General features: G+C 35.2%; 4 protein-coding genes across 10 annotated transcripts; 2 read left to right on the plus strand and 2 right to left on the minus strand.

The window, feature by feature from the left end:
• Positions 1-510: 510 nt before the first annotated feature.
• LOC141679045 (lysM domain receptor-like kinase 3) lies at positions 511-4,785 on the minus strand. The gene is made up of 10 exons (XM_074485527.1): positions 4,086-4,785; positions 3,803-4,003; positions 3,568-3,707; positions 3,398-3,487; positions 3,192-3,297; positions 2,427-2,578; positions 2,089-2,186; positions 1,562-1,700; positions 1,332-1,430; positions 511-803 (listed from the first exon to the last, which is right to left on the minus strand). The coding sequence occupies exons 1-10, from the start codon at positions 4,777-4,779 to the stop codon at positions 639-641; spliced, it is 1,884 nt and encodes a 627-aa protein (XP_074341628.1). The 5' UTR covers positions 4,780-4,785; the 3' UTR covers positions 511-638.
• Positions 4,786-6,986: 2,201 nt separating this feature from the next.
• Positions 6,987-9,317, plus strand: LOC141678996 (large ribosomal subunit protein eL38z/eL38y). The gene is made up of 3 exons (XM_074485467.1): positions 6,987-7,129; positions 8,067-8,250; positions 9,135-9,317. Exons 1-3 carry the CDS (start codon positions 7,127-7,129, stop codon positions 9,155-9,157), a joined length of 210 nt encoding a protein of 69 aa, XP_074341568.1. The 5' UTR covers positions 6,987-7,126; the 3' UTR covers positions 9,158-9,317.
• Positions 9,318-10,514: 1,197 nt separating this feature from the next.
• Positions 10,515-15,214, plus strand: LOC141677863 (glutamate--glyoxylate aminotransferase 2-like). 5 transcript variants are annotated; one of them, XM_074483954.1, is made up of 14 exons: positions 10,515-10,951; positions 11,277-11,476; positions 11,581-11,646; positions 11,750-11,867; positions 12,039-12,120; positions 12,239-12,326; positions 12,526-12,684; positions 13,080-13,253; positions 13,338-13,469; positions 13,584-13,649; positions 13,730-13,794; positions 13,917-14,008; positions 14,093-14,249; positions 15,012-15,214. In XM_074483954.1, the coding sequence occupies exons 2-14, from the start codon at positions 11,360-11,362 to the stop codon at positions 15,139-15,141; spliced, it is 1,446 nt and encodes a 481-aa protein (XP_074340055.1). In that variant the 5' UTR covers positions 10,515-10,951; positions 11,277-11,359; the 3' UTR covers positions 15,142-15,214. The 5 variants fall into 5 exon arrangements, with proteins under 5 accessions (XP_074340055.1, XP_074340056.1, XP_074340053.1 ...); XM_074483955.1 differs by having other exon boundaries at positions 10,515-10,884; positions 11,333-11,476; XM_074483952.1 differs by having other exon boundaries at positions 10,516-10,951; positions 11,289-11,476.
• Positions 15,215-17,013: 1,799 nt separating this feature from the next.
• Positions 17,014-22,568, minus strand: LOC141677271 (amine oxidase [copper-containing] zeta, peroxisomal-like). Of its 3 annotated transcripts, none has more exons than XM_074483121.1 (13): positions 22,333-22,568; positions 21,476-21,585; positions 21,083-21,388; positions 20,774-20,886; positions 20,354-20,684; positions 20,058-20,273; positions 19,706-19,942; positions 19,332-19,517; positions 18,773-18,913; positions 18,281-18,549; positions 17,844-17,925; positions 17,538-17,684; positions 17,014-17,253 (listed from the first exon to the last, which is right to left on the minus strand). In XM_074483121.1, the coding sequence occupies exons 1-12, from the start codon at positions 22,496-22,498 to the stop codon at positions 17,559-17,561; spliced, it is 2,283 nt and encodes a 760-aa protein (XP_074339222.1). In that variant the 5' UTR covers positions 22,499-22,568; the 3' UTR covers positions 17,014-17,253; positions 17,538-17,558. The 3 variants fall into 3 exon arrangements, with proteins under 3 accessions (XP_074339222.1, XP_074339221.1, XP_074339219.1); XM_074483120.1 differs by having other exon boundaries at positions 17,014-17,275; XM_074483118.1 differs by lacking the exon at positions 17,014-17,253 and having other exon boundaries at positions 17,352-17,684.
• Between the last annotated feature and the right edge of the window lie 542 nt (positions 22,569-23,110).

Genomic DNA, 23,110 nt, shown 5'->3' on the forward strand with positions numbered 1-23,110 from the left:
AGAATTGTTCACACTGGTCACTGGCCAGTCATGATTCTATAGTATGTACCGAGGTTATCACGGCGCTAAGTCGACCCTCGAAGCCTGAGTACCTTCATGAAGACTAGTCGACAAGTCGTCCAACTAGTCGTAAAAAGTCGACAAAGTGTTCATTATATGTATAATTACTAGATTTAATATATAATATATTTGAACACGTTAATTTTATAATTTAGATCAAAAGTAATAGAATAATTAGTTCAAAATAAGCATGATACATCACAATTATGGTTATGAAGCCCCCAAGTCGGGCTACGAGACTCTTGGGCGACCTTCACGTCAACTAGTCGACGACAAGTCGAGTTTGGAGACTCTTGGCGCCTGAGTACCTTCGTGTCGACTAGTCGCTGATTAGTCGTCGTGATAAAAATGGTATGTACTTTGATCTTGCAGCATGACTACTCTGATCTTGCGGCAAGAAATTGTCATGTTTTTATGTTTTAGATCAACATAACTAAGTGCAGAGTTAACCAAACATTCTGGTCCTGCAATTAGAGTTTAGAACAGATTGACTTCTTTAAACGACATTGAAGAACATCTACTGCAAGTTATTTATTAAGTCCGATATTAATAATCATAGCGATGCTACCCTAAACATTTTATCGCCCATTGAAAACTCCGCTAAAAACCTGACTATTTCCTCCTAGCGATGCTTCCCACTCCACAGATGAAATCATAGTTTGAGATAGGGCCACAACAATTTCTCGCATCTCTGGTCTGCTGATAGGATCTTCACTTAGACACCAATCAGCAATTTCTGCCATCTGTAGGATATCGTCGTAAAAGATGGTTAATCCCGGGTTTTTATATCAAAGTGCCCACTATTCTGGTCAAAAGCTATCAAGTGGCTACGTGATCTCCACATGGACTCGTTTTGACCACTATAATCACTATACATATCACAATGATAAATCTCGAAAGAAAAATGACCTAAAATTTAATGAAACAGTGATAAGTTTGTTAGAAGAATTAATAATAGAGAAGTATAAAGCTATTTTTTTGTTATCCATGTGGCTCACACATCATTGGCTAATAACAATTCCATTAACTTTTAGTTAAATTTTCTTCGAGAATTAACAAAGTGATATATATATATATATATTGATTTTAGTGGCTAAAACGAGTTCCCGTGGAGATTGAATAGCCACTTGATAGTTTTTGACAAGAACAGTGGACACTTTGAAATAAAACGGGTTAATCCTGTCAGCCTCAAGTACACACTGGTATAACATCTGGTTCATTTTAAAATATATTGTTCTGATTTTTTCTTGCTCATGTGTAAGAAGACTAACCCTGTAAACGTCCTCCATAGGGTAGCTTCCTTTGAGATTGCCATCAATGACAGATTGTAATACTTTAACTGGATCTTCATCTTGAAAGATTTGATTAATCTGCAAATGAAGTTATCAGTTTAACAAAGCAGCATATCATGCATATTATCTACCTAGGAATACAAATTATGATCTACTTCCAATATTTCCTCTTCTCCAATTTCTTTAGCATATAGATGTAGTTGACTTACTACTGTAATGAGTGATTTCATCTTGTTAGGCTCTCGATTGTCACGAATAAGTGCACGCTGACCAGTTATAAGCTCTGCTAAAACTACTCCAAATGCAAAAACATCAGTTTTAGTGGTCACTTGCAGCTCTTTTACACACCTGTTCATGAATTAGAGGAGCAGGGAAAATGGCAATCAATGACATTGGTTAGTCCACTCCTAATGCACTAATGGCTGAAAAATGTAGTTTCAAGTTAGGCTTAATGACCTTTTCGGGCTCAAAGTTTGCACCAGTGTACTCATAAAACCCCGAAGTTTAAAAGCGTACCTTTTCAGCCCTCGGGTATTCAAAATGTGTTTTTTTACCTTTGGACCGGGAAAAAAATCGGGTGAAAACCGGCCGGTCTAAGGGTAAAAGGTTACGTTTTCGGTACCTGAGGAGCAAAAAAGTACGGTAATAAACTATAGGAGCTGATGGGTATATCGGTGCAAAGTTTGAGGTTTAAAAGGTCATTAAGCCTTCAAAGTTAACAGTGGTCAGAATGTACTCTGGTGGTAGGTATCCCGGTGTCCCAACCAGGCGAGTTGCTACAAAGTCATCTTCATTGGTTCTTCCGACGAGTTTTGCTAATCCAAAGTCTGCAACCTATAGGAAGCAGTTTGAAGGTAGTAGATAAAGGTATTATTTAGTCATTAATAATAGTACATTATACAAGAGGCTGAAATTGAATGCCAGTCTTTTCAGTAAACATTTTAGTTATGTAGTTGATAAGAAGAGTTCAGCTTAAAATGTTTATTTACAGAGTAAGGACTTTCATAAACAAAACTTTGTTAGTTGTGCAAACATTTAGTAGTCGAGAAAATCAGTTTACTATGCCATAGGTACCTTTGCTCTAAGCCTCTCATCAAGTAGGATGTTAGTTGTCTTTATGTCACGGTGCACATACCGGGATTTAGTGTGATCGTGAATGTACTCGATACCCTTTGCTGTGTTCAGCGCTATCTGTGTTCTTGCAGTCCAAGAGAGAGGCTGATGACCTGGTCAATGGCTAATCATGTAAGAAACTTTCTCCAACTGTTAGAATTTATGTTCAAATCTTTCTGACATCCATCAGACCATTAGCATGTGTGCACTTAAACACACACACACACACTTGGTCACAATCAGTAACTGAATAAGCATATAAATTTTATGCTTCTATAAGCAATTGGATCCGAATCATTCAAATGCTTTAATTTTCTTGAGCTAGGGAAACTCCGCCCTTAGGAACAGATAGTTACTGTGCGTTGTTGATGATCAGGTTAAGGGGAATAATTTCTGAGCACAGTACTATGTATCGACATTTCTTTCCAAATTCGAGTATCTTACATGGTAGAAGAGCACATATTATCTTAATCACAGTTTTTTTTGGTTGCTAACTTCATCACATTTGTTAAAGAGTATAAGATCCTGTTCGGGTCTTCCTCTACCACCTTAAGGTTTTAGTGCGACTGGTTACTTAACAACATTGACTCATATAGCATCATTATTTTGTAACCTCTACATTGATTGAAGTTCTCTGCTTTGATGTCCTTTAAATGTTTTAATTAACATATATAAAGTTACATTGCTACAATTGGATGCATTTTGTTGAATAGTTAATTTGAATACCTTTTAATAAAGGATCATGAAGATGATCACCAAGAGATCCATTAGAAACATATTCATAAACTAGATAGAGGTAGTCTTCTGCACTGGCATACCCCAAGAGCTCCACCTGAAACGGAAGCTTGATTAGCCTGTTTGTTATCCGTATGGAAACAAACAAAAGCGGAAGAACTACTAAATGAAATGGAAGCTTATTAGTGACTCCTTACCACATTTATGTGGTGTATCTTGCACAAGACCTTGAGCTCAGCTAGAAACTCCTTGGTCTTGTTAGATCTCATCTTCTTTACGGCAATCTCCTGAAGGTAGCAATCAGCAATAGTGATGTTTGCAATGTTTTGAACCTCGGGCCATGTATAGAGAAAGGAAATATTCTTACCTTCTCTCCTAGTACCCCAAAGTATACGCTCCCATATCCACCCTCTCCAATCTTTCGAGTTTCATCAAAATCACTTGTTGCCTCTGCAATCTCCTCAATGCTATATACCACTGGTCTTTCTGACTCAAAACCTTTGATATCTGTACATTTAGAATCACCTCAAAGTTAGTAAATTTAAGGCACAGTTTGTCTCCAAGTCAGGAACTCTAATTAAGCATGTTTACTCGTCCCAAACCTTCTCGTTGCAGGTTTTTGTTTTGCAGGGAAAATGATTTATGGGCGCTCATTGTCTTTGATACTTGAACTTTTAGGTCCTCTTCATTGTATTCCCGGGATCTACGTCGTCTCAGAAGAATGATAGCCAATGTGCATATTGATAATAATGTTGCTGCTGCTAATACTCCAATTATTATCACCCACTTGTGATCATGTCCTGCTAATTATCGGGAAAAACAAGGTAAGAAAATTTAACTTTACCTAGTACAGTTCGAAAGTATTTGTCAAATTGTATGACTTACCCCCAAACATCCTGTCAACATCTTGTGGTACCGGAATTCCATTTATCTCCATGGGCACAAAGAGCACCCAGCCTGCTTCAATGTATGTTGAATTTCGAGCCAAATTTGTGTTTAGGTCTTGAATCTTGCTTACTTCAGCAGATAAATCATCCCCGATTTTTGACAGTGTATCTTGCTTCTGGACTGTATAAGTTACAACAATTTGAGCTTCATTTTGTACGCACCCACAGAGAAGGTGGAGAGTAACTTCTGAACCTTTTATAAAAGATCCTACTACCCCTTCATCTGGCCAAGCTTGATTGCTGAAATAATCAGCTGACACATTCACAAATGTATCACCCCCCTTCACCTTATAGTCTGTCTCATAAAAATACGCGGTAGTGCCATTGACATTTTTGCAAGAACAAGGTACTTGTATTAGGTAGCCTTGTTTGTCACCATCCGTAACGTTCTTAATATCCGATGCATTTACATGATAATACCCTGCAATTTCTTCTTTCTGAAGACCATTGCTCTGGTAGAGTATGGAACTGCAGGTCTTGCTTTGGCCTAATGAACAGTTTAACGGGTTCATCGTAGGCAACTGATCACTAGAATCTGCAAATTTTGTACACAAACTCTGCGGTAAAGGGAGAAAGAACAAAAGTGCAAGGAGAATCCAAGAAGCCATTAATGTTAGCATGGAGTTTCTCATGTTTGATGGACACTAAAAGAGATAAAAGGTGCTGAAAAATACAATGTCACTTTGTCATACATGTTTGCTAATTAAGCATTAATTAGATACTACTTGTTATATAAATGGGTTTTTAATCCCTAACAATTTAAATAAACCTTATCTAACACACTGCTTCACAACCATTAAATCTTTATTTCGAGGGCCAGATTAAATGATTTTTTTTACCTTCTGCTATAAATATCCGCGGAAAGGACTTTTTCCTTTCGGCGGATATTTATAGCGGAAAGGAAAAAGTCTTTTCAGCAGATATTTATAGCAGAAGGTAAAAAAAAATCTTCAATCCGGACCGTTAAAATATAGATCCGACGCCCCTGGAATAATGTGTTATTTAAACGGTCCCTGACACACGATTGTCAGGGACCAGGACCATATAAATTGTCTCCTGATATAAATATTAGACAGTCACATCTGGTGTTTGTAATCAACGATGAGATTGAATCATACTGAAGTTTGCTTACATTAACATTAATAAATTTTCTCTCCGGAAGATAGATTATACATTGCGGACCTATCGATCATCGATGTTTACAAGTAACACGAAGACACAGAAGTAGCAGACTGAGCTGTGGCTGCAGAGTGCAGAATCTTGTATAGTAATGTGCAGTTAGCTGTACATTTTGTTTCAAGACTGTATCTGTATGATATAAGCTGTTTTATGGTCTGTGTTTTTACAGATAAGGAGATGCTTAGCAGGATAACTCTGTAATGTGGCTGCATTGTTATTACAATGGCACAAATGTTTGATTATTCAAAGAAGATTCATGTTTGGTAATCTTTACAAAGGAATCTCAATGCTTGGATATGGACAAAAAAAGTCTGAAGCAATTCATGTGGCTGCAGCCTAATATTTGAAAGCTCTGGATCCTTTGTTGAAACCATCTATACCTTAAAAATTGCCGTAGGTTTAATACTGAAAATCGACGTCAATGCAGGGTCACATCACTTTATTTATACAGTCCCTAAATACCTATTTCTTTGGACACGTTTGTCAATGGTTGTTAACATCTTTAATTTCGTATTAGTATTAAATATGAAAATTTTATTATATTAAAATATCTATAAATACGAATCCAACAAAATCACTCATGAGTATATTTGATCTTATAGATTATACGTAAATTAGTAGTCAATAGCTTATCATTAATAGTATAAAAAGTCAAAATAAGAAACGTTTTTTGGGACGGAAGGAGTACTTAATTTTGATCACTTTATAAGTACTTGATTTTTGTTTAGGATTAATGTTTCAACCATTGCAGGCCACATCTTCCATGTTTGAATACTTATAGCAGATTTTATATGAAATAGTTTAAGAAGCTGCGCTTCGCATCGGCATCCTAAAATAATGTTTCGTTTTTTTTTTCATTTTTTCATTTCTCATCCGATCTAGGTCATTCTAATTGAATAATCAATAAATATAATAAATCATAGAAGTTTAAAAAGCCGTTTTCTCGTTAAACATGTTTACTCCAATAAGCCGCTCTCTCATTATTCATAAATCTAATATCATGAAATTATATTATTTATTAGTTAATAAACAATCTAATTTTTTTCAATTTAATAATATAAAAATGTGAGAAAATTACAAAAATAGATTATAAGGTAATTATAATTTTTGATATTTTTAAACTCAAAAAATTGAGAAAATTAGAAAAATAGAATGAAACAATTTGAGAGGCGCCACCTAAACGCGTCTAACTTCTCCTATGATGATAATATATTTAGGGGAATATAAGATAATTATAATTTTTGATATTTTTTAACTCAAAAATTTGAGAAAATTAGAAAAATAGATTAAGACAATTTAAGAGATGCCACCTAAACGTGTCCAACTTCTTATGCGTGCATTTGTAATTTCGATTTTGAAACTACTATTATAATTTGGCATATATTTTTATAATAAATTATTTAATTTTGTTTCCAAATATTTTCCGAGCTTAGGTTTAGTCCATTTTATGAATAGTAATAAATTAAAAAATAACAAAGAAACAAAAATAAGTAACCGTCTAAAGATGATAAATACACTACAATATATTCTATTTTACAATAGTAATACTCTGGATTTATATTCTTTATTTCAAAATATTAATAAAAAAAATTCAGTGCTCAGATATGAAAAAAGATGCACAATAATGTATATTGTTCATAACCCGTGAGATTGGGCTATTATTGGGCCTTATCCCAAACCCTAAATGTGGGCCAAATCCAACGCTTAAAAATCTGTTAGGGTTTATCTCTAGCCTATAAAACCAAACATCAGAAAAATAATTAGGGCTTCAACGAGCCGATCTCTCCAGAACACCACAAAATGGTAATCTCTCTCTCTCTCTCTCTCTCTCTCTCTCTCTCTCTCTCTCTCTCTCTCTCTCTCTCTCCGTGTGTGTGTTTCTCTCTCTTTGTTCTCTCTCTCTCCGTCTCTCTCTCTCTCTCTCCCCCCCTCGATCTACACTCTCTCTGTAAACGATTACTTTATCATTATATATCTTTCATTTACTTAAATTAGTGTGTATGTTTTCAATTGAATTGCTGTGTTGGAGTTTAAATTCATGTTTAGTGATGTTTGAGCTAGCTGGTACTGAAATGGTTTGATAATTTTGATTGTATAATTATCTTTTAATGAATTTTGTTAAGAAATTAATTTATTAGTTATTATTTATGTTACTAAAGGCGTGGCATTTGTATTAGATTGTACTTGAGTAATTTAGCCTCTTACCTGTATCTGTATCGGAGATACTATTTCTCGTAGTTTTCGTAATACAAACTCCAATGTGAATACAAAAAACAAGGAATATTATAATGCAGATGGTTATACATAAAACAAGGAATATTATAATGCAAATGGTTATACGCTTAAGTACCGTGTGACATTTGATAAGATGCCAATTATAAACATTAATGTATATATTGAAGTTGCGGTATTTTTAAGTGATATGGAATTAGTCTTTCTTTAGTGATGATTTGGGAAAAAAATTGGCATTTCAAATGTAAGCTTCATTTTAGTTACTTGTATAATTTTGTGCTGATATTACCAGTGATATATGTAACTGAACTAATTTTAGTTATTTATGAGTTGTGGATATATATATATATATAGTCATGCCTTGCTCTATATCTGCTTGTTTTTATTGTTCCGCTGCTGATTCTTTTTACGTTTTTACTTGTTCTGTCTGTATCTTATAATATGTGTTTTGTGAATTATTGTTTTCTGATTTTTGTCATTTTTTCTTGGGAAAAATTAATTTAAACAGCCGAAACAAATACACGAGATCAAGGATTTCCTTCTCACAGCCAGAAGGAAGGATGCTCGTTCAGTGAAGATTAAGAAGAACAAGGATGTTGTCAAGTTCAAGGTTCGCTGCTCGAAGTACTTGTACACCCTCTGTGTCTTTGATGCTGAGAAGGCCGAGAAGTTGAAGCAGTCTCTTCCCCCAGGTTTGTTTGGTTCCATTGAATATTTCTGCAAGTTGTTAATTTTTTCTTTGCTTGTTATAACGCAGAGTTGGTCAGGAGGTAGTTTTAGTTAGAGCATGGAATTCAGTGATCAGATAACTTGTGAGATGTATAGGATAACTATAGATGTAGAAGTATGAATGGTACATGCTTTGTTGTGAATTATTCTTGAAGATGAATGTGTTGTAGTTTATTGATATTGGACCTGGATCCAATTTAATATTCCAAGATCTACACATGTCTTGTCATTCTATTGAATGTGTTTCTAAAGTCATTACTTTACCGCTCTGTTCAAACTGATCTTATTATGACTGAAGTAATGCCTTGTTCTTTTCGAGTCAAATTGAAAAGCCCACTTAAAGATTCTACTTGATTACGCAAGACCAGTTAAGTGATAAATATTTGCTGTGCCTTGTAAACAATTCACCACTTCAAGAAGTGCTAAAGGCTGGTAAAGGGGTTGACTAGAAAGTAGGTCTTGTTTTTTGATTGCTACTGTTTATTAACAACTGTTAGAAAGTATCAATTGTTACCTAGTGGTAGTAAGATTAGTATCTTTTTTAAGATGGGTAAAAGATGAACACAGTATAATGCTATTAGTTTTTGGTTTCCTTTGTTAATGCTTCGAAAACTAGTTGTCTATTGCTGACTTGACAGTGTTATTTTCATTTGAGTTTTATTAATGCTAATATTATTTAGTCATCAGTTTATTTGCATGTTTGTTGATCCTTTTAATTTATTAAATATATATATATATATAGTGCGCTCTTTGCATTTTTTTGCTTTCAACAATTATGTGTTGTGAAATGTGAATTACGTTAGTTTTATGTGCCTTGATGCTTAGAGCTGTTCTGTTTGTTTTGCAGGTTTGAGCGTTCAAGACCTTTGAGAAGATTAAAGAAATTTCCCTTTGCATTAGTTGTCAACTTAGTTTGTAATGGAAATGATTTTGTATTTCTCGACTGGTAGAAATGTTAAACAAAGTTCTATGTAGACCCCTCTTTTGTGATGTTACTTTTGATTATCATCAAGTCCTGGATTTCCCATTATTGGTTATTTATATGTTATGCATTTCACCATCTTATCCCCTTATTTCATTTTTTGCTCGGCTTTTATTATGAAACTTTAGATAATTGTTTATCAGCAACTGCTGTTACAAGTCGAATGATGCTGCGAGTCGTTTGACTGTGTACCAGACCGCAAAATATCTGTTGACCAGGGTCTTTTGATCTTCATTGCTGGTGAAAGGGCAAAAGGCTCAATTTACAAACACTGTTAAATTAGGCATATGAACAATACATGACACTTGACAAAGCCATAGTTGTTGCATTATTACGTAGAAACAAAACAAACATTTGGCCCCTGCCCTTTCTACAACATTTGTTGAGGAATTTCAAACTATTACGGGTCCAATGTCAAGCGAAGCCGATTTTTTTGACATTTTCTTGATTAAAATTTATAAGTTGTTGGAATGACCTAAATATTATCACAATTATTTTTTATACCTTTCTAAACGTAGCCAAATCCTTAGAGTTGAATCAACTGATAGTAATAACTAGACCCGGCAATTTTGAACACGACACGAAACTGACATGAGAATTTAGTGTTTGTAGTACACGACACGAAAGTACACGGTCGAAATTTAGTGTCGGTTTTGTGTTTAACCTTCGAGTACACGTCACGAAGTATACGACATAAATAAATTTTAATATTTTTTTATAAATATATGTAGTATTATAATAAATGTATGCATATTTATTTTTAAAATATTATTTGATTTCATTATATTGTATAGAATTGAGATCTAAATATATATTTTATAATTTTTTTTACCTAAAAATCTTATATTTTAATTTATATTAATATTAAATTTAATATATATTAATATTCAATAAACACGAAACGACACGAAACGAAAGTACACGAATACGAATGTATACGAACGCTAAACATGTCGGTTTTGTGTTTGACATTCAAGTACACGAAACACAAAAATATACGACACGAAAGTATACGACACGAACGAATTGTCATGTCTAGTCATAACATCTTCTCTATTATCAGCAGTGACCTCAAATGATAGAGAAAAAGTTGTTCTTTTTTTCCCAAAGATAAGGAAGAGAAGGTGACATGTGTTGTTGATATGAAAATTTTGAACACAAGAAGACAACTCAAAATAGATGAGTATGAGCCATGCAGTCATTGTTTAAAGCTACACCACTCTTCTGTAGTTCTCTATATAACATTTATCTTTGTTATAATTTGAAGAAACAATTCCAGTAATCCATATAGCATTCAGTGGCTGTGGTATGTTTCAGACTTGAGAGCTCCTCAAGTTTCGACATTTGGCACATTCATGCATAATCATGCCTTCTTCGTCGAGCTATGAAAGAAGTCATCGTGTCCCCAGTATCGTAGCCTAATAGATATCCCTCTTTTCGTCTTAAGTCTTAACACGTTGTTGAGGATTCGAGTCTCAGTGGAGGAGGCTACCAAAGAATAAGCATACATATAAATCCTCTCTTTTTCTGAATTCAGTTTTAGCACTTTGGAGTCCAACTCGATTGCAGTTTAAAGACCGAGTATTTGGCTTAAAAAAACAAGAAAATTCCTAAGGTAACCATCCTAGGCTGAGAGAAATAGCTAAAGGAATCATCCAATCTCAATAGTCAGTTTGCATTAGGTATATGCTCTCAGAGTGTTTTGTTATGATGAAATCAAGGGTAGCTATGTGTTCAACTTGTGTTTTCTATTGATATGTTTTGTTTGAAGCTCTTTGTATATTAGTGTAATTCCATCAGTGATTTTTGTCAGCTTCTTCTGTAATTAAGAATACAATTGTCTTATTATTACATAATAGGATTATCTTCAGTTAGTTACTGCAGACTGAGAACAAAAGGCTTCTTCTGTAAGTTGGTCTTTAGTTGTCTCTACCTCTATGCATGTCTAAATGTTCAGCTTTGCTCTTGTTTACTGCTAATTCTGTAAACTTGTAATCGGATTTTCAGTTAAATTCTCAGGTTCTGAAGTGAGTTGCTTGGTGCAATTTGTGTGGTGCTACTAGCTTAATAGGAATCTATACAATTTCATCATGTCGACCAAGGGACTGGATTACGAGACCTTGAATGAGAACGTGAAGAAAGCTCAATATGCTGTCAGAGGTGAGTTGTATCTCCGAGCTTCAGAGCTTCAAATGCAAGGGAAGAAGGTATGACAGACTTTATGTAAATTTGTATACTTATGCCTTATATAAAGCAAGTTAGTCTTTTAAAAAAACAATCTTTAACTTGAATCTAAACTGTTCTCTTGCAGATTATTTTTACAAATGTTGGAAACCCTCATGCTCTAGGACAGAAGCCTTTAACTTTTCCTCGCCAAGTATAGACTCTCTCATCCGTAATTCTGAGAATTGCTTCATTGCTAAGCTTGTGGAAATTGATGATGGTATACTTGTACTGAGCCAGAATGTACTTGCTTGCAGGTGGTTGCTCTGTGCCAAGCTCCATTTCTATTGGACGATCCTAAAGTTCTACTAGTATTCCCTGCAGATGCTATTGCTAGAGCTAAATATTACCTGTCACTAACCTCAGGCGGTCTAGGTATCACTTACAATGAATCTTTAGTGCTTTAATTAATCTAATTAAATCTGTTAACATGCTGCATAAACTACGAATCATTAGCTACTATTATACATTCCCTTTTATAGTGTTGAACATGGAATGTGGCTTGGATGAGCTATAAGTAACACCAATTCCTTCATCCCTCCTTAGGTGCTTACAGCGACTCACGTGGCCTTCCTGGGATAAGGAAAGAGGTGGCTGAGTTTATTGAGAGGCGAGATGGTTATCCAAGGTACGGATGCTTGCTATACTTAGTAACACTTCTTGGCTCTAGCTTACACAGACAGAAAAGTGCCATTAGCTTTGTTTTTCAGTGAAAAAGGCCTGATGATTATATGCATCTGTAACAGTGATCCAGAGCTTATATATCTAACTGATGGTGCTAGCAAAGGAGTGATGCAGATTTTGCAAACCATAATTCGAGGTCAAAGTGATGGGGTACGGTACACAATTCTGTTGAAGCATATTATTAAAGATTTCTTTGTGATAATTTTTGTTTGTGAACAACAAGCACCAAGTAGACCAGCCTCTTTCTAAATCTACTCTTCACAAAGCCTCTCATGGCTTCACTTCACCATCTTATGCGGATTATCTCTGGCACTACTGTCTCTTGCTAACTAATTTTATGGTTTTACAGATTTTGGTTCCTGTACCACAATATCCACTATATTCAGCTGCCATTTCTTTGTTTGGCGGTTCTCTTGTCCCATACTACCTGGAGGAGACAGCCAACTGGGGACTCGATATTCAGAACCTACGTCAATCAGTTGCTGAAGCCCGTGCCAGAGGAATAACTGTAAGCATTTTCCAACTTTTGCATCCAATACCTCCAAGTAATCAGTAATGGCAGAAAGTTGTTCTGATTTTAAGGTCGTACCAACAGAAGATAATGTAACTAGGACATTGCCTATGCCTTCTCCAGTTTTCGTATTAGATTAGGAAAAGGAGCTCAAACATGCGAATTTATATGGCAATATCCTACATAAAGTAGCTATGTTACATCATTTGTGCTGGTTTTAGGCATCTTATACAGTTATACCATTATACTCAGTACCTGCGAGGCTTCAACAAGTCCTTTAGGTCCAGTGGCTAATGGGGAGTTGTAAACTTGTAATAGTAATGTACATGGCATCTGTGGATGTAGTTCTCTGCTTATATCTATCATAAATCTTCTACTTCTTTCACGACTAGGTACGGGCAATGGTGATTATAAACCCCGGAAATCCTACTGGACAGTGTCTTAGTGAGGCCAATCTAAAAGAAATATTATTATTTTGTAACCAAGAGAATCTGGTCTTGCTCGGAGATGAAGTTTACCAACAGAATGTTTACCAAGACGAGCGTCCATTTATTAGTGCAAGAAAGGTAATAAGTTCTACCTTTATCACATAGATGAAGAATCCCTGTCTTTCTCTGTGATCTTAACATTAGTCGACACTGAGCTTGTAGGTGTTGATGGACATCGGTCCTCCTGTGAGCAAACAAGTCCAGCTTGTTTCGTTTCATACCGTGTCCAAAGGATACTGGGGTGAATGTGGACAACGAGGAGGCTATTTAGAAATGACCAACATCCCTCCACAGGTTTGCATCAAGAAGTTCTATCTTTATATTCCTCAGTTTCATCTGTCACATGACGCAAAATGTCCCAAACAGTAATTTTGTCCTCTGAGATTCGTATTCTACTTTTTTTTGCAGACAGTTGATGAAATATATAAAGTTGCATCAATATCACTTAGTCCAAATGTCCCTGGGCAGATATTTGTAAGTTGCAGTCCCACTCTACTATCAAGTAAATCTAATCAAATACGAATAATTTAGTAACGAGTTTTCCATTTTTACAGTTAGGTGTAATGGTGAACCCTCCTAAACCTGCAGATATCTCATATGACCAGTTCATCAGGGAGAGGTAATCATAGCTGATATCAAGTTCTCAACTGCATGTGTGATGAGTGTTTGTGTCTAGTTTAGTATCGAAAAGAGGCCATTTAACGATTCTGAACATTCAAGTTCTTATGCTCATGATTGCAGCAAAGCTATTCTTGGTTCACTGAGGAAGAGAGCTCACATAATGACTGATGGATTCAATAGCTGCAGAAATGTGGTTTGTAATTTTACGGAAGGTACCACCTTATGTCACATTAATCTCGTAAACTCATTTTTTAGTAAGTAAATTTCTGATCATCTATCTGTGCTATTGATGTCAGGTGCCATGTATTCCTTCCCACAAATACGTTTACCTCCGAAAGCAGTTGAGGCTGCTAAAAGTGCCGGAAAAGTGCCTGATGTTTTCTACTGCCTGAAGCTCTTAGAGGCCACAGGCATTTCTACAGTCCCAGGTTCAGGGTTCGGACAAAAGGAGGGGTAACTACACACTAGCCCCCAACTTTCCGAAAATCAGATCCCTAATGTTTTACATTACGCCAAAGAGCAAGTCCAACAGTATGCTAACTCAATCCTTAAATATAATATAAAAAATTAGCTCTTAGTAAGTTAAGACATGAAAAATACGTTTGTTCCTTATAACATATTTTACTACTAAAAATACATTGAATCAATTAAAATGTAATGTAAAAGAGAAAGAAAGAGATAGCGGTCCCCATAATATACTATAAAATAATGGTTAGAGGATCCTTAAAAAGATGGTACTAGTTCTTAAAAATAAAGAATGAATGAATGATTTTAGTGATTTAAGGAATCACTAAAAGACTGTTGGAGCATACTTTTGGTCCTCATTCCTTAAATTTCAACTTAAGAGTTTGGATAAGTAGTCTGTTGGACTTGCTCTAATGCTGGATACTAAGAGGATGTTTCTTATTATTGTATAGCCTTAATAAACTTTTAAACCTCAAATTTTGCACCAATATACCCATCATCCCCCGTAGTTCATTACTGTACAGTTTTGCCTCTCAGGTACTGAAAACGTAACCTTTTACCCTTGGACCGGCCGGTTTTCACCTGGTTTTTTCCCGGTCCAAGGGTAAAAAAGCACATTTTGGATACCCGAGGGCTGAAAATGTACGCTTTTAAACTTCAGTGTTTTATGAGTACACGTGCAAACTTTGAGGCCGAAAAGGTCATTAAGCCAATTTTTATATGAAAATTTCTGATGTTGTTTCTGAATAGGGTGTTTCATCTGAGGACAACAATCTTGCCAGCTGAGGAGGACATGCCGGGAATCATGGCTAGTTTCAAGAAGTTCAATGATCAGTTCATGGAACAATATGAAGAATACAGAGGCTATTCTAGAATGTAAAGAATGAATGATGCTATTTCATGAATTCTAACTGTGCCCTATATGTCTGAAATGCATACTCCTCTTTGCTGCATCCAAGACTCGTCGAATCGCAACAAATGCTAAGCTACTTCTCCTAAAATTTTAGAGCAATGCCAGATATCACAAATATTTTTTTCAAATCACGTGACTGCTATTTGATTTGTGAGCATATAAAAATGCACGTGGGGTCTCATATTATTATTACGAAAATTGCCAACTATTTATATCATATATCGATTTGAAAAAAAAATTGGGAAAGAAATTTAGGGTCCGTAACATTTTCCAAAAATTTATCTCCAAATGTAAGGAGGGAGGTCTAAAAAATCATATTAAACATCTTCAAAACATTAGAGCAACTCCAACACCGTCATCAAATAGGCTCCTTGATCATTTCTTCAAGAAATTATAATTTTAATACACTTCAACGAACTCATAGTCGCTCTTTATATATTTAGGAGCCTCATTTCCTTCCTCAAAAGCGAGGAGGACATGCTCCCTTCTAACTCATTTTTATACTAATTTATCTATTTTCATGGTACTCCCTCCGTCCCAATATATGTTTCCTCTTTTGACTTTCGGTACTGTTCACGATAAACGATTGACTACTAATTTACGTCTAATCTATAATATCAAACATAGTCATGAGTGATCTCGTTGGATTCGTATTTATCAGTACTTTAATAAAGTGAAATTTTTATATTTAATACTAATACGAATTTAAAGATATTAACGATCAAAATTGGGCATTGGTAAATGTGTTCAACACAAAGAGGAAATGTTTTTAGAGACGGAGGGAGTATCAAACAAGCAATATATTGTTCATGTGTACATATTTAAGTAATATAATTAAGTAATAAAGAATAAGTATAGATGAAGTTGAGCAAGATTGTTGGAGAATATATAAAATTTTAACTCATTAATAATTAAGAGTTGATTCTTTATAAGATTTCGAACCCGTAAAAAATAAACTCGTATGAGTGAAGTTTTTTTTGCTAGTTAAATTATCTGCACTCTTTAAGGGAAGACATTTTCTTGATGGCTTTTTTTATAAGATTCTAACTAGTAGAAAGGGTAGATAAAAATAAACTTTTGAATCTTGTAGAGATATACTCATCTGTCCTTTTCTAAAGTATTTCTTTTTTACCCTGAAATACTTTTTAACATTGTATAGGTAAAAAAATCAGTGCAAACCAGGTAGTTCAAGATTAAAAAGATATGTTTTCAATATTTCAGAAAAAAAACATTTTTGAAATATAAGGACAGATAAATATGTATATATATTCGGTAAAACCTTAAAATTTAAAAGATCATTAAGCCTAACAAAATATATCAAGAGGGGTTGGGTCACAAGTCCCCGTTTTTCCGCTCATAAAAATTGCTCCCTCTATTTCATTTTAATTGTTGCACACATTTTAAGATACATTGACAGCATAGTAAAAATTATCATTTTTAAAATATTCATTTTTTGTAAATAAAGTCGAAGTTATATATCTTTATTTAAAAAAAAATTAAAAAATTATTATTTTAACTATACGGTCAAAACACTTATAAATAAGTAAAGAAAAGTCAAGCTAATATTAAAATGAAACAGAGCGTGATGACGCCAAAGTTGAAGTCAATATTGTCGAACTCATTAGTATTTGACCACCGTCGGCTACTTTTCCATGCAACTTCATCCCCATTTCTTTAAACTAACACATTCTGTGTCTCCTCACACACACACTTTATCTAAAAAATTCCCCTGCATTTCTTCTCATTCACACCTCTCAAATTTCAGTATTCCAAGTTCAAAAAAAAACAATGGTGTACTCCAAGAAATCAGTTAAAAATGAAGGAGTAGATGAAGCAGATGAAAAGAAACGGATACCTGTAAACAGAGCTGATAACAAGCAAGAAATCGACACAAAACACGAGCAACAACAACAAGAAGATGAAGAGAACTGCACTACACCAACATCTGAGGAATCAAGAATTCCCAGTAGTAGATTTGTTCAGTGCCCCGGGGCTCCGAAAAAGCGAAAATGTACTTCGAAGAATCATCGTTTTGGTAGCAAGAATGTTGTTAGCATTGAGTTCTTTAGCTCCCCGGAGCTGGAGAGTTTGTTTTTGAGCTCTGTTAGTCATCAGATACCTTAATTTTCTTGTTTAATTTTTACCCTCAGCACTGAGGGAATCTGTAATTGTGCATGCTGATTTAAATATGTGAATTTTAGAAAATGTTAAGAAATACAGTTTTCTATGTATCTTAGATTGCAACATGTTGATCCAACTAGTTTTATTCTCGGGGTTTAATTATTTTACACGGGCAATTAACTGGGTTTAGTTATTTTACACAGGCAACTAGAGGGTTTAATTATCTTACACAGGCAATTTACCTGGGGCATTCTTTTTTTTTTTTACAACTTTGCAATCAAGCCATCATGGCATGCCTTTGCTACTAGCACATCGTCCTTCAGATCCGAGTCACTTGAGCTTGCTGGAGGGACATCAACTGCTGGTGAGCGATTGAAGAATCCATGCGGCTGAGGACAAAAAAAATGTTCAAGACTTTAGTACTTCTTGTGAAACTATGTTATACAAAAATAATTAACCTTTATAACATAAAGGCTAAATGTTGAGGTCATTGTTCAGTCACAATAATTTGAAATAAATTAACTGTATTAGAGAAAACAGTTCAATACCAAGAGCATAAAACCAATGCGATCCACAGGCATCACAGGCCAGTCTTCCAGACGAGGCACATGTGTCACTCCAAATACATACCTACAAGATCACAAGAAGATGAAAAAAGAATCCATTTGTAAGAGAGATATTTACAAGCTAAATTCAGTATATATGAAACCCTAGCACTTCGTTATATTATTTCCCTTTATTTAATTCGTCGTTTGTTTATTTAGCACAGGGAGAATAGTGTATTTGTATTGTATGTGTACATGTACTTGTGGTCGGAATGGATGAATGAAGGTTATATGGAAATAAATCTGAAACTTTTACTATACTATATGCTAAGATTGTTTAGGAATCTCCAACCTTCTACCACTCAAGTTAAAATAATAATTGAACGGCTAAGAACACTTTTAGAGCAATTCAAGAGGAACAAAATACAATTAATGCATACCAAAGAACTACATCAGTTTCTTCCAGGGACCGGTTCTGCTTAACCCAAGTAGCCAATCCCTCACCAACACGTGGATTCTGATTCGGAAACTCTCCACCAGGAAACATCTCATCACGCGAATAAGGTGTGACCCAGAGGTTATGCTTTAGAAAAGCAGCTCTTCTCAAGAATTTTGCCTCCGCACCAGCTAATGGCAAACAATTGGATCCCGGGAGTAACTTGTAACCAGTTAGCTGCCCAGTCCGATTGACAGTTCTTGTATTCCTGATCTGAATTATGGATAACATATATGAATCACAATCATCATACGCCTATTTCAAAGACCAGTTGTCTCCAGAGAGCTTAAAAAAAAGTTTAACAGGTATAACATCTTGCACATGCATAGTCCATAACCGTGAAATTTAAAATTCAAAACTAAAGCATGTGTCAATAGCACAATGACAGAAGACCCGAAATACAATAACTTCTGAATAAAGGAGCAAGAAGTCTTACAACCCAATGTCTGGCAGATAAAGAATTACAGTCACGCATTGCTTCTTCTTCAGATTTCAGTAGTTTCTCCTCAGCGTAAAATGCATTATTGTGAACATTGTTTTCACCTGGTTCTTCAACAATCACATTCACCTCAACAACCTGCAGACCAAAAATAAACATTTTTCTGATTAAAAATAATATTTTGTAGATAACGAGTAGGACATAACACATATTTTGCAACTAAAGTACATAGTTGTGAACAGGAGGTAGACATCTGCTCTAAAAATGCAACAAGAAAGAGAGTTCTTAAAAATGAAAAATGCAGTGTATAAGTACTTAATTGATGTATATTCTCAATTAAAGAGAACACCGGGTATTCATGAAAGGAACTTTTGTTATGTTCATTGTTTTTTTTTGACCGGGCGCTCATGAAAGAAACTTTTGTTATGATCACTGTTAATAAAAAAACTTTTGTCAAGTTGAATCAACAAATTTTAGTTTTCATCAAGAAGACAAGAGCTCTATGTAGGCGGTTACAATTGCAAGTCTTTTTCAAAAAACAAATTAAAGTAAGAACCTGATTATGTGCTTCACCAGGCTTACAATCTACAGCCATATCCATACGAGCAACAAAAAAGTGTTGATGAACTGGTGCATATAATCCAGGTGCAATTGTCGTCCCGTATTTACGTACTTCTCCTGGTTGCAGAGCGCCTAAGCTGAGAATTCCAGTGAGCTTTACCTCGGCTTCAATCTTTCCATCCTGTAATATTTACCGAAAAATTTAAAACTTAAGATAAGCATAATAAACTTTGATTAAACGACTAGCATACACTTGTTCAATGCACTTAGTTTAGGTAGATAAACAGCTAGATGGCAGAGCTGGCATTCTTAATTTCTTATTAAACAAATAAAGTTAAGTTCCATAGCTAACAGAGATAAAACCTTTACCTGGTAAAAATGCCAGAAGAATCCATACTCATAATTTGCCACAGTACAAATAAAAGACACAGTTAAACGTCTTGACCGGCGTACTTCAGCTAAACCTGTTCTCCAATCTTGGTGTTTCCATAAGATCCCGTGATCCTCTTCATGCAAGCAAACACAATTTTCTATAGTTTCAATACCGCCCGTGAAATTTGTAAAGTGTGCATCAAAGTATTTGATAAAGCCTACACAATCGCAACCCTGTAATATAAATTTATACAAGAGAGCATTTTTACGTGAATAGAAAATGTAGAATAATTAGTATCAGATGATAAGATTTTGCTAGAAAGTAAGCAAAGACAACGAGTGCATGTACCTTCTTAAGAGAATGGGCATTTTTTCCAAGCCCATCTTCTCCCGCATCAAACGCATTTTTCCTATAATGTGGATCATTAGGATCTCCATATGGAACCACCATCTCAACAAAGCTTAATCTATGAGCAACTGGTCTCCGGCCTCGGCTACCATCAACATATGCAACAGAGTAAATCACTAAACCCTCTCTAGGTGTAAATCCAATACGAAAATTCCACTGCAATTAGATATATATCAGTAAGGTAAGTAATACAAGATGCTAACTTTTGTAAATTGTCTAGTGATAAGACAGAGAACCTTCTGCCACTCAACAAAGTGACCATCGACACGGAAGCTTGGACCTTCGGGCTGGATGATATTTAGAGGTTTCACATCGCTTCGATCAACACCTCCTCTTGATTCGGCAGCAGCATAATTTCTCAGTGGATCAGCTGGTGGTAGTGGAATAAGTTTGCGGTCAACAAACTCTACCACAATCATGTTCTGCATATCAACTAAGACATGAATTCCTTCCACTGGGCGTGCATAACCATTTTCCAATGTGCAGTCACTCTCTGTTCTACAAAAGATAAGTGGTTTAGCAAGTCTGCGATTTGGCGCATCAACTTCACTGTGGTAACCAACACACCTGGGGGAAATGTGGTAGATTTTATTTTAAAAACACATTAATATGGGGGCAAATATGGAACATCAACAAGATAAAATCATAGAACTAACCACGGGTCTACCATGACAAGATCCATGTCCTCAATACCCCTTCTCTTCATTGCCTCTTGAAATGGAGGGAATTCCTTTACAATGGCTTCACATTCAGCATATTCCATAGCATCCTATTGTTGCAATATTGACAATCAGATAGGCCTTTAATTCATATATTTTTGTTTGCTGTATAAGGAGGTCTTGATATACCGTGGTAATTGCATCATACTTCAGTAATCGACTAACACGTATAAACAGCCTAACATAATTCCTAGAATTGATAACAAATATAAATTCTACTGCAGCTACATAAAATAAATTCCATACCATAGGAGGCTGTACATCAGGCACAACTTTGGAAGAAATTACTTTGCCTCTGTGATGGCCACCTCTAGTCACAGCATGAACTTCCAGTAATTCAACAATCCATATGCTTGTTTCATTCGATTTTTTATTGTAAACAACAAGTCTAGCTTGCCTTGGAGGAAGTTTAGTGGGAAGTACAGGCCCACCTTTCGTCCTGGGCAACAATGATGGTTGGAAAGGAGGAAAAAAATAAGCATCTGCTAATGCAACCACATGCTTATCTGGCTCAACAAGGGCCACCTCAACAAACCGCATACTATCTCTCACCTAAACACCAAAACGCTTCTATTACAAATCAAAAACTATTCTAATTTAATAAAAAAAACCATGGAAATGTGAGCATATGCAGCAAACCTCTGGAGTTGCTCCAGCAGCCCTGACAGTTGCCACAGCCACTGATATTTCAGCAGCTGCTAAAGGCTCTAACGGGTGACGTGTTTGAGCCCTGAACAGGCTTGCAATTCCTGGAGCTCAGAAATCAAATTTAGCATATCAAATCACCAGCAGTCCAGCACTAGCCGAGCCTAATAATGCTGATTACTATCATACAACATGTTCTAGTTTACCAAAATGACTGAACTGCTTGAATGGATTAACTTGGCACGAGAATTTACAAGTACACAGTAAGTCTAATACTTCTGTCTATCATACAACTCTGTCACATTACGGAAATTACTATTGACTAATAATTCTAAATTACAAGTACACAATAAGTCAGAAAAAGATGTAACATCGAACCACTGAAATCGGATAAGCTTAGCTATGTTACTTACTTTCGAAAATTTTCTAGTCAAATATCAACATATCACTTCTACGAATTCAATATTAATAAAATAGATATTCTATGTAAATTGAATCACTTGTTGATCATCTAACATAATGAATACATTGATCAAAAATTAAACTAAACTAAGCACCTATATTACATTTTCACAATTGTAATATTAAGCATTCTTAATGAGAGAGAGAGAGGGAGAGAGAGAGAGAAGGAGAGATAGGGAGAGGTAGAGAGAGATAGGGGGAGAGAGAGAGAGTGATAGAGAGAGATTAGGAGAGATAGGGAGAGAGAGAGATAGGGGAGAGATAGATAGATAGATAGAGAGAGAGAGAGAGAGGTTAGGAGAGATAGGGAGAGGGGGGGGAGAGAGAGAGAGAGAGAGAGAGAGAGCGGCAGAGAGATAGGGGAGAGAGAGAGAGAGAGAGAGGAGTACCTTTGGTGGAAGTAGAAGTAGAGGAAGGTTGAGAGATGGAATCAACAGGACGAATCAAAGCAGAAGCCAATGAAGTTCTGGTGCTGAGCTGGATCTGATCACCGGCGATCGCGTCGGCGCCGGTGACGAGCGGCTTTGCCTTTTGTGTAGTTGCTGATGATGCCATTACTTAACTTCACTGTAAGCTCCTGAACAAATATTTCATGTAAATTTGTACTGTACTTGACAATTTGTTAATGAGAAATATCAGAGTATCAAACACAAGTCTTTTGTTATTACAAAACAGCATATCCTGACCGAATTAATTAATTTTTGATTAATTATTTTTCAAATATGAAAGTTATGTTTTAAAATAAACTAAATATATTTTTATGATATAATTTTTATTATATTTGTCAATTATATTATAGGTGTAAATTTCAGTCAAAAATTGAACATAAATTCAACAGTTAAAAATCAAAATGAAAATGTATTTAGGGACGAAGAGAGTACTATTTTATTTACTTTCTACTCTTTCCGTCTCGCTGAATTGTTTACAAATTTTTTCCCGATAATTGTCACGCATTTTAATATTATTATAAAATATAATTTCATAATTTATTTTTAAAATTTTCTTTTTCTATATAATCTGACAGATCATACAATGGGAGTACATGTTATTGTCAATGATGGATAAAATAAAATATGATATGGCCAACAAACTACCTAATCTTCAAATCTTGTGTCATTTTAGACATATAAACACTGATTTAGTGCCAAATGTCAATTACTTAACAAT

This window comes from Apium graveolens, chromosome 8 (genome assembly GCF_009905375.1).
Source record: "Apium graveolens cultivar Ventura chromosome 8, ASM990537v1, whole genome shotgun sequence".
NCBI classification, from domain to species: domain Eukaryota; kingdom Viridiplantae; phylum Streptophyta; class Magnoliopsida; order Apiales; family Apiaceae; genus Apium; species Apium graveolens.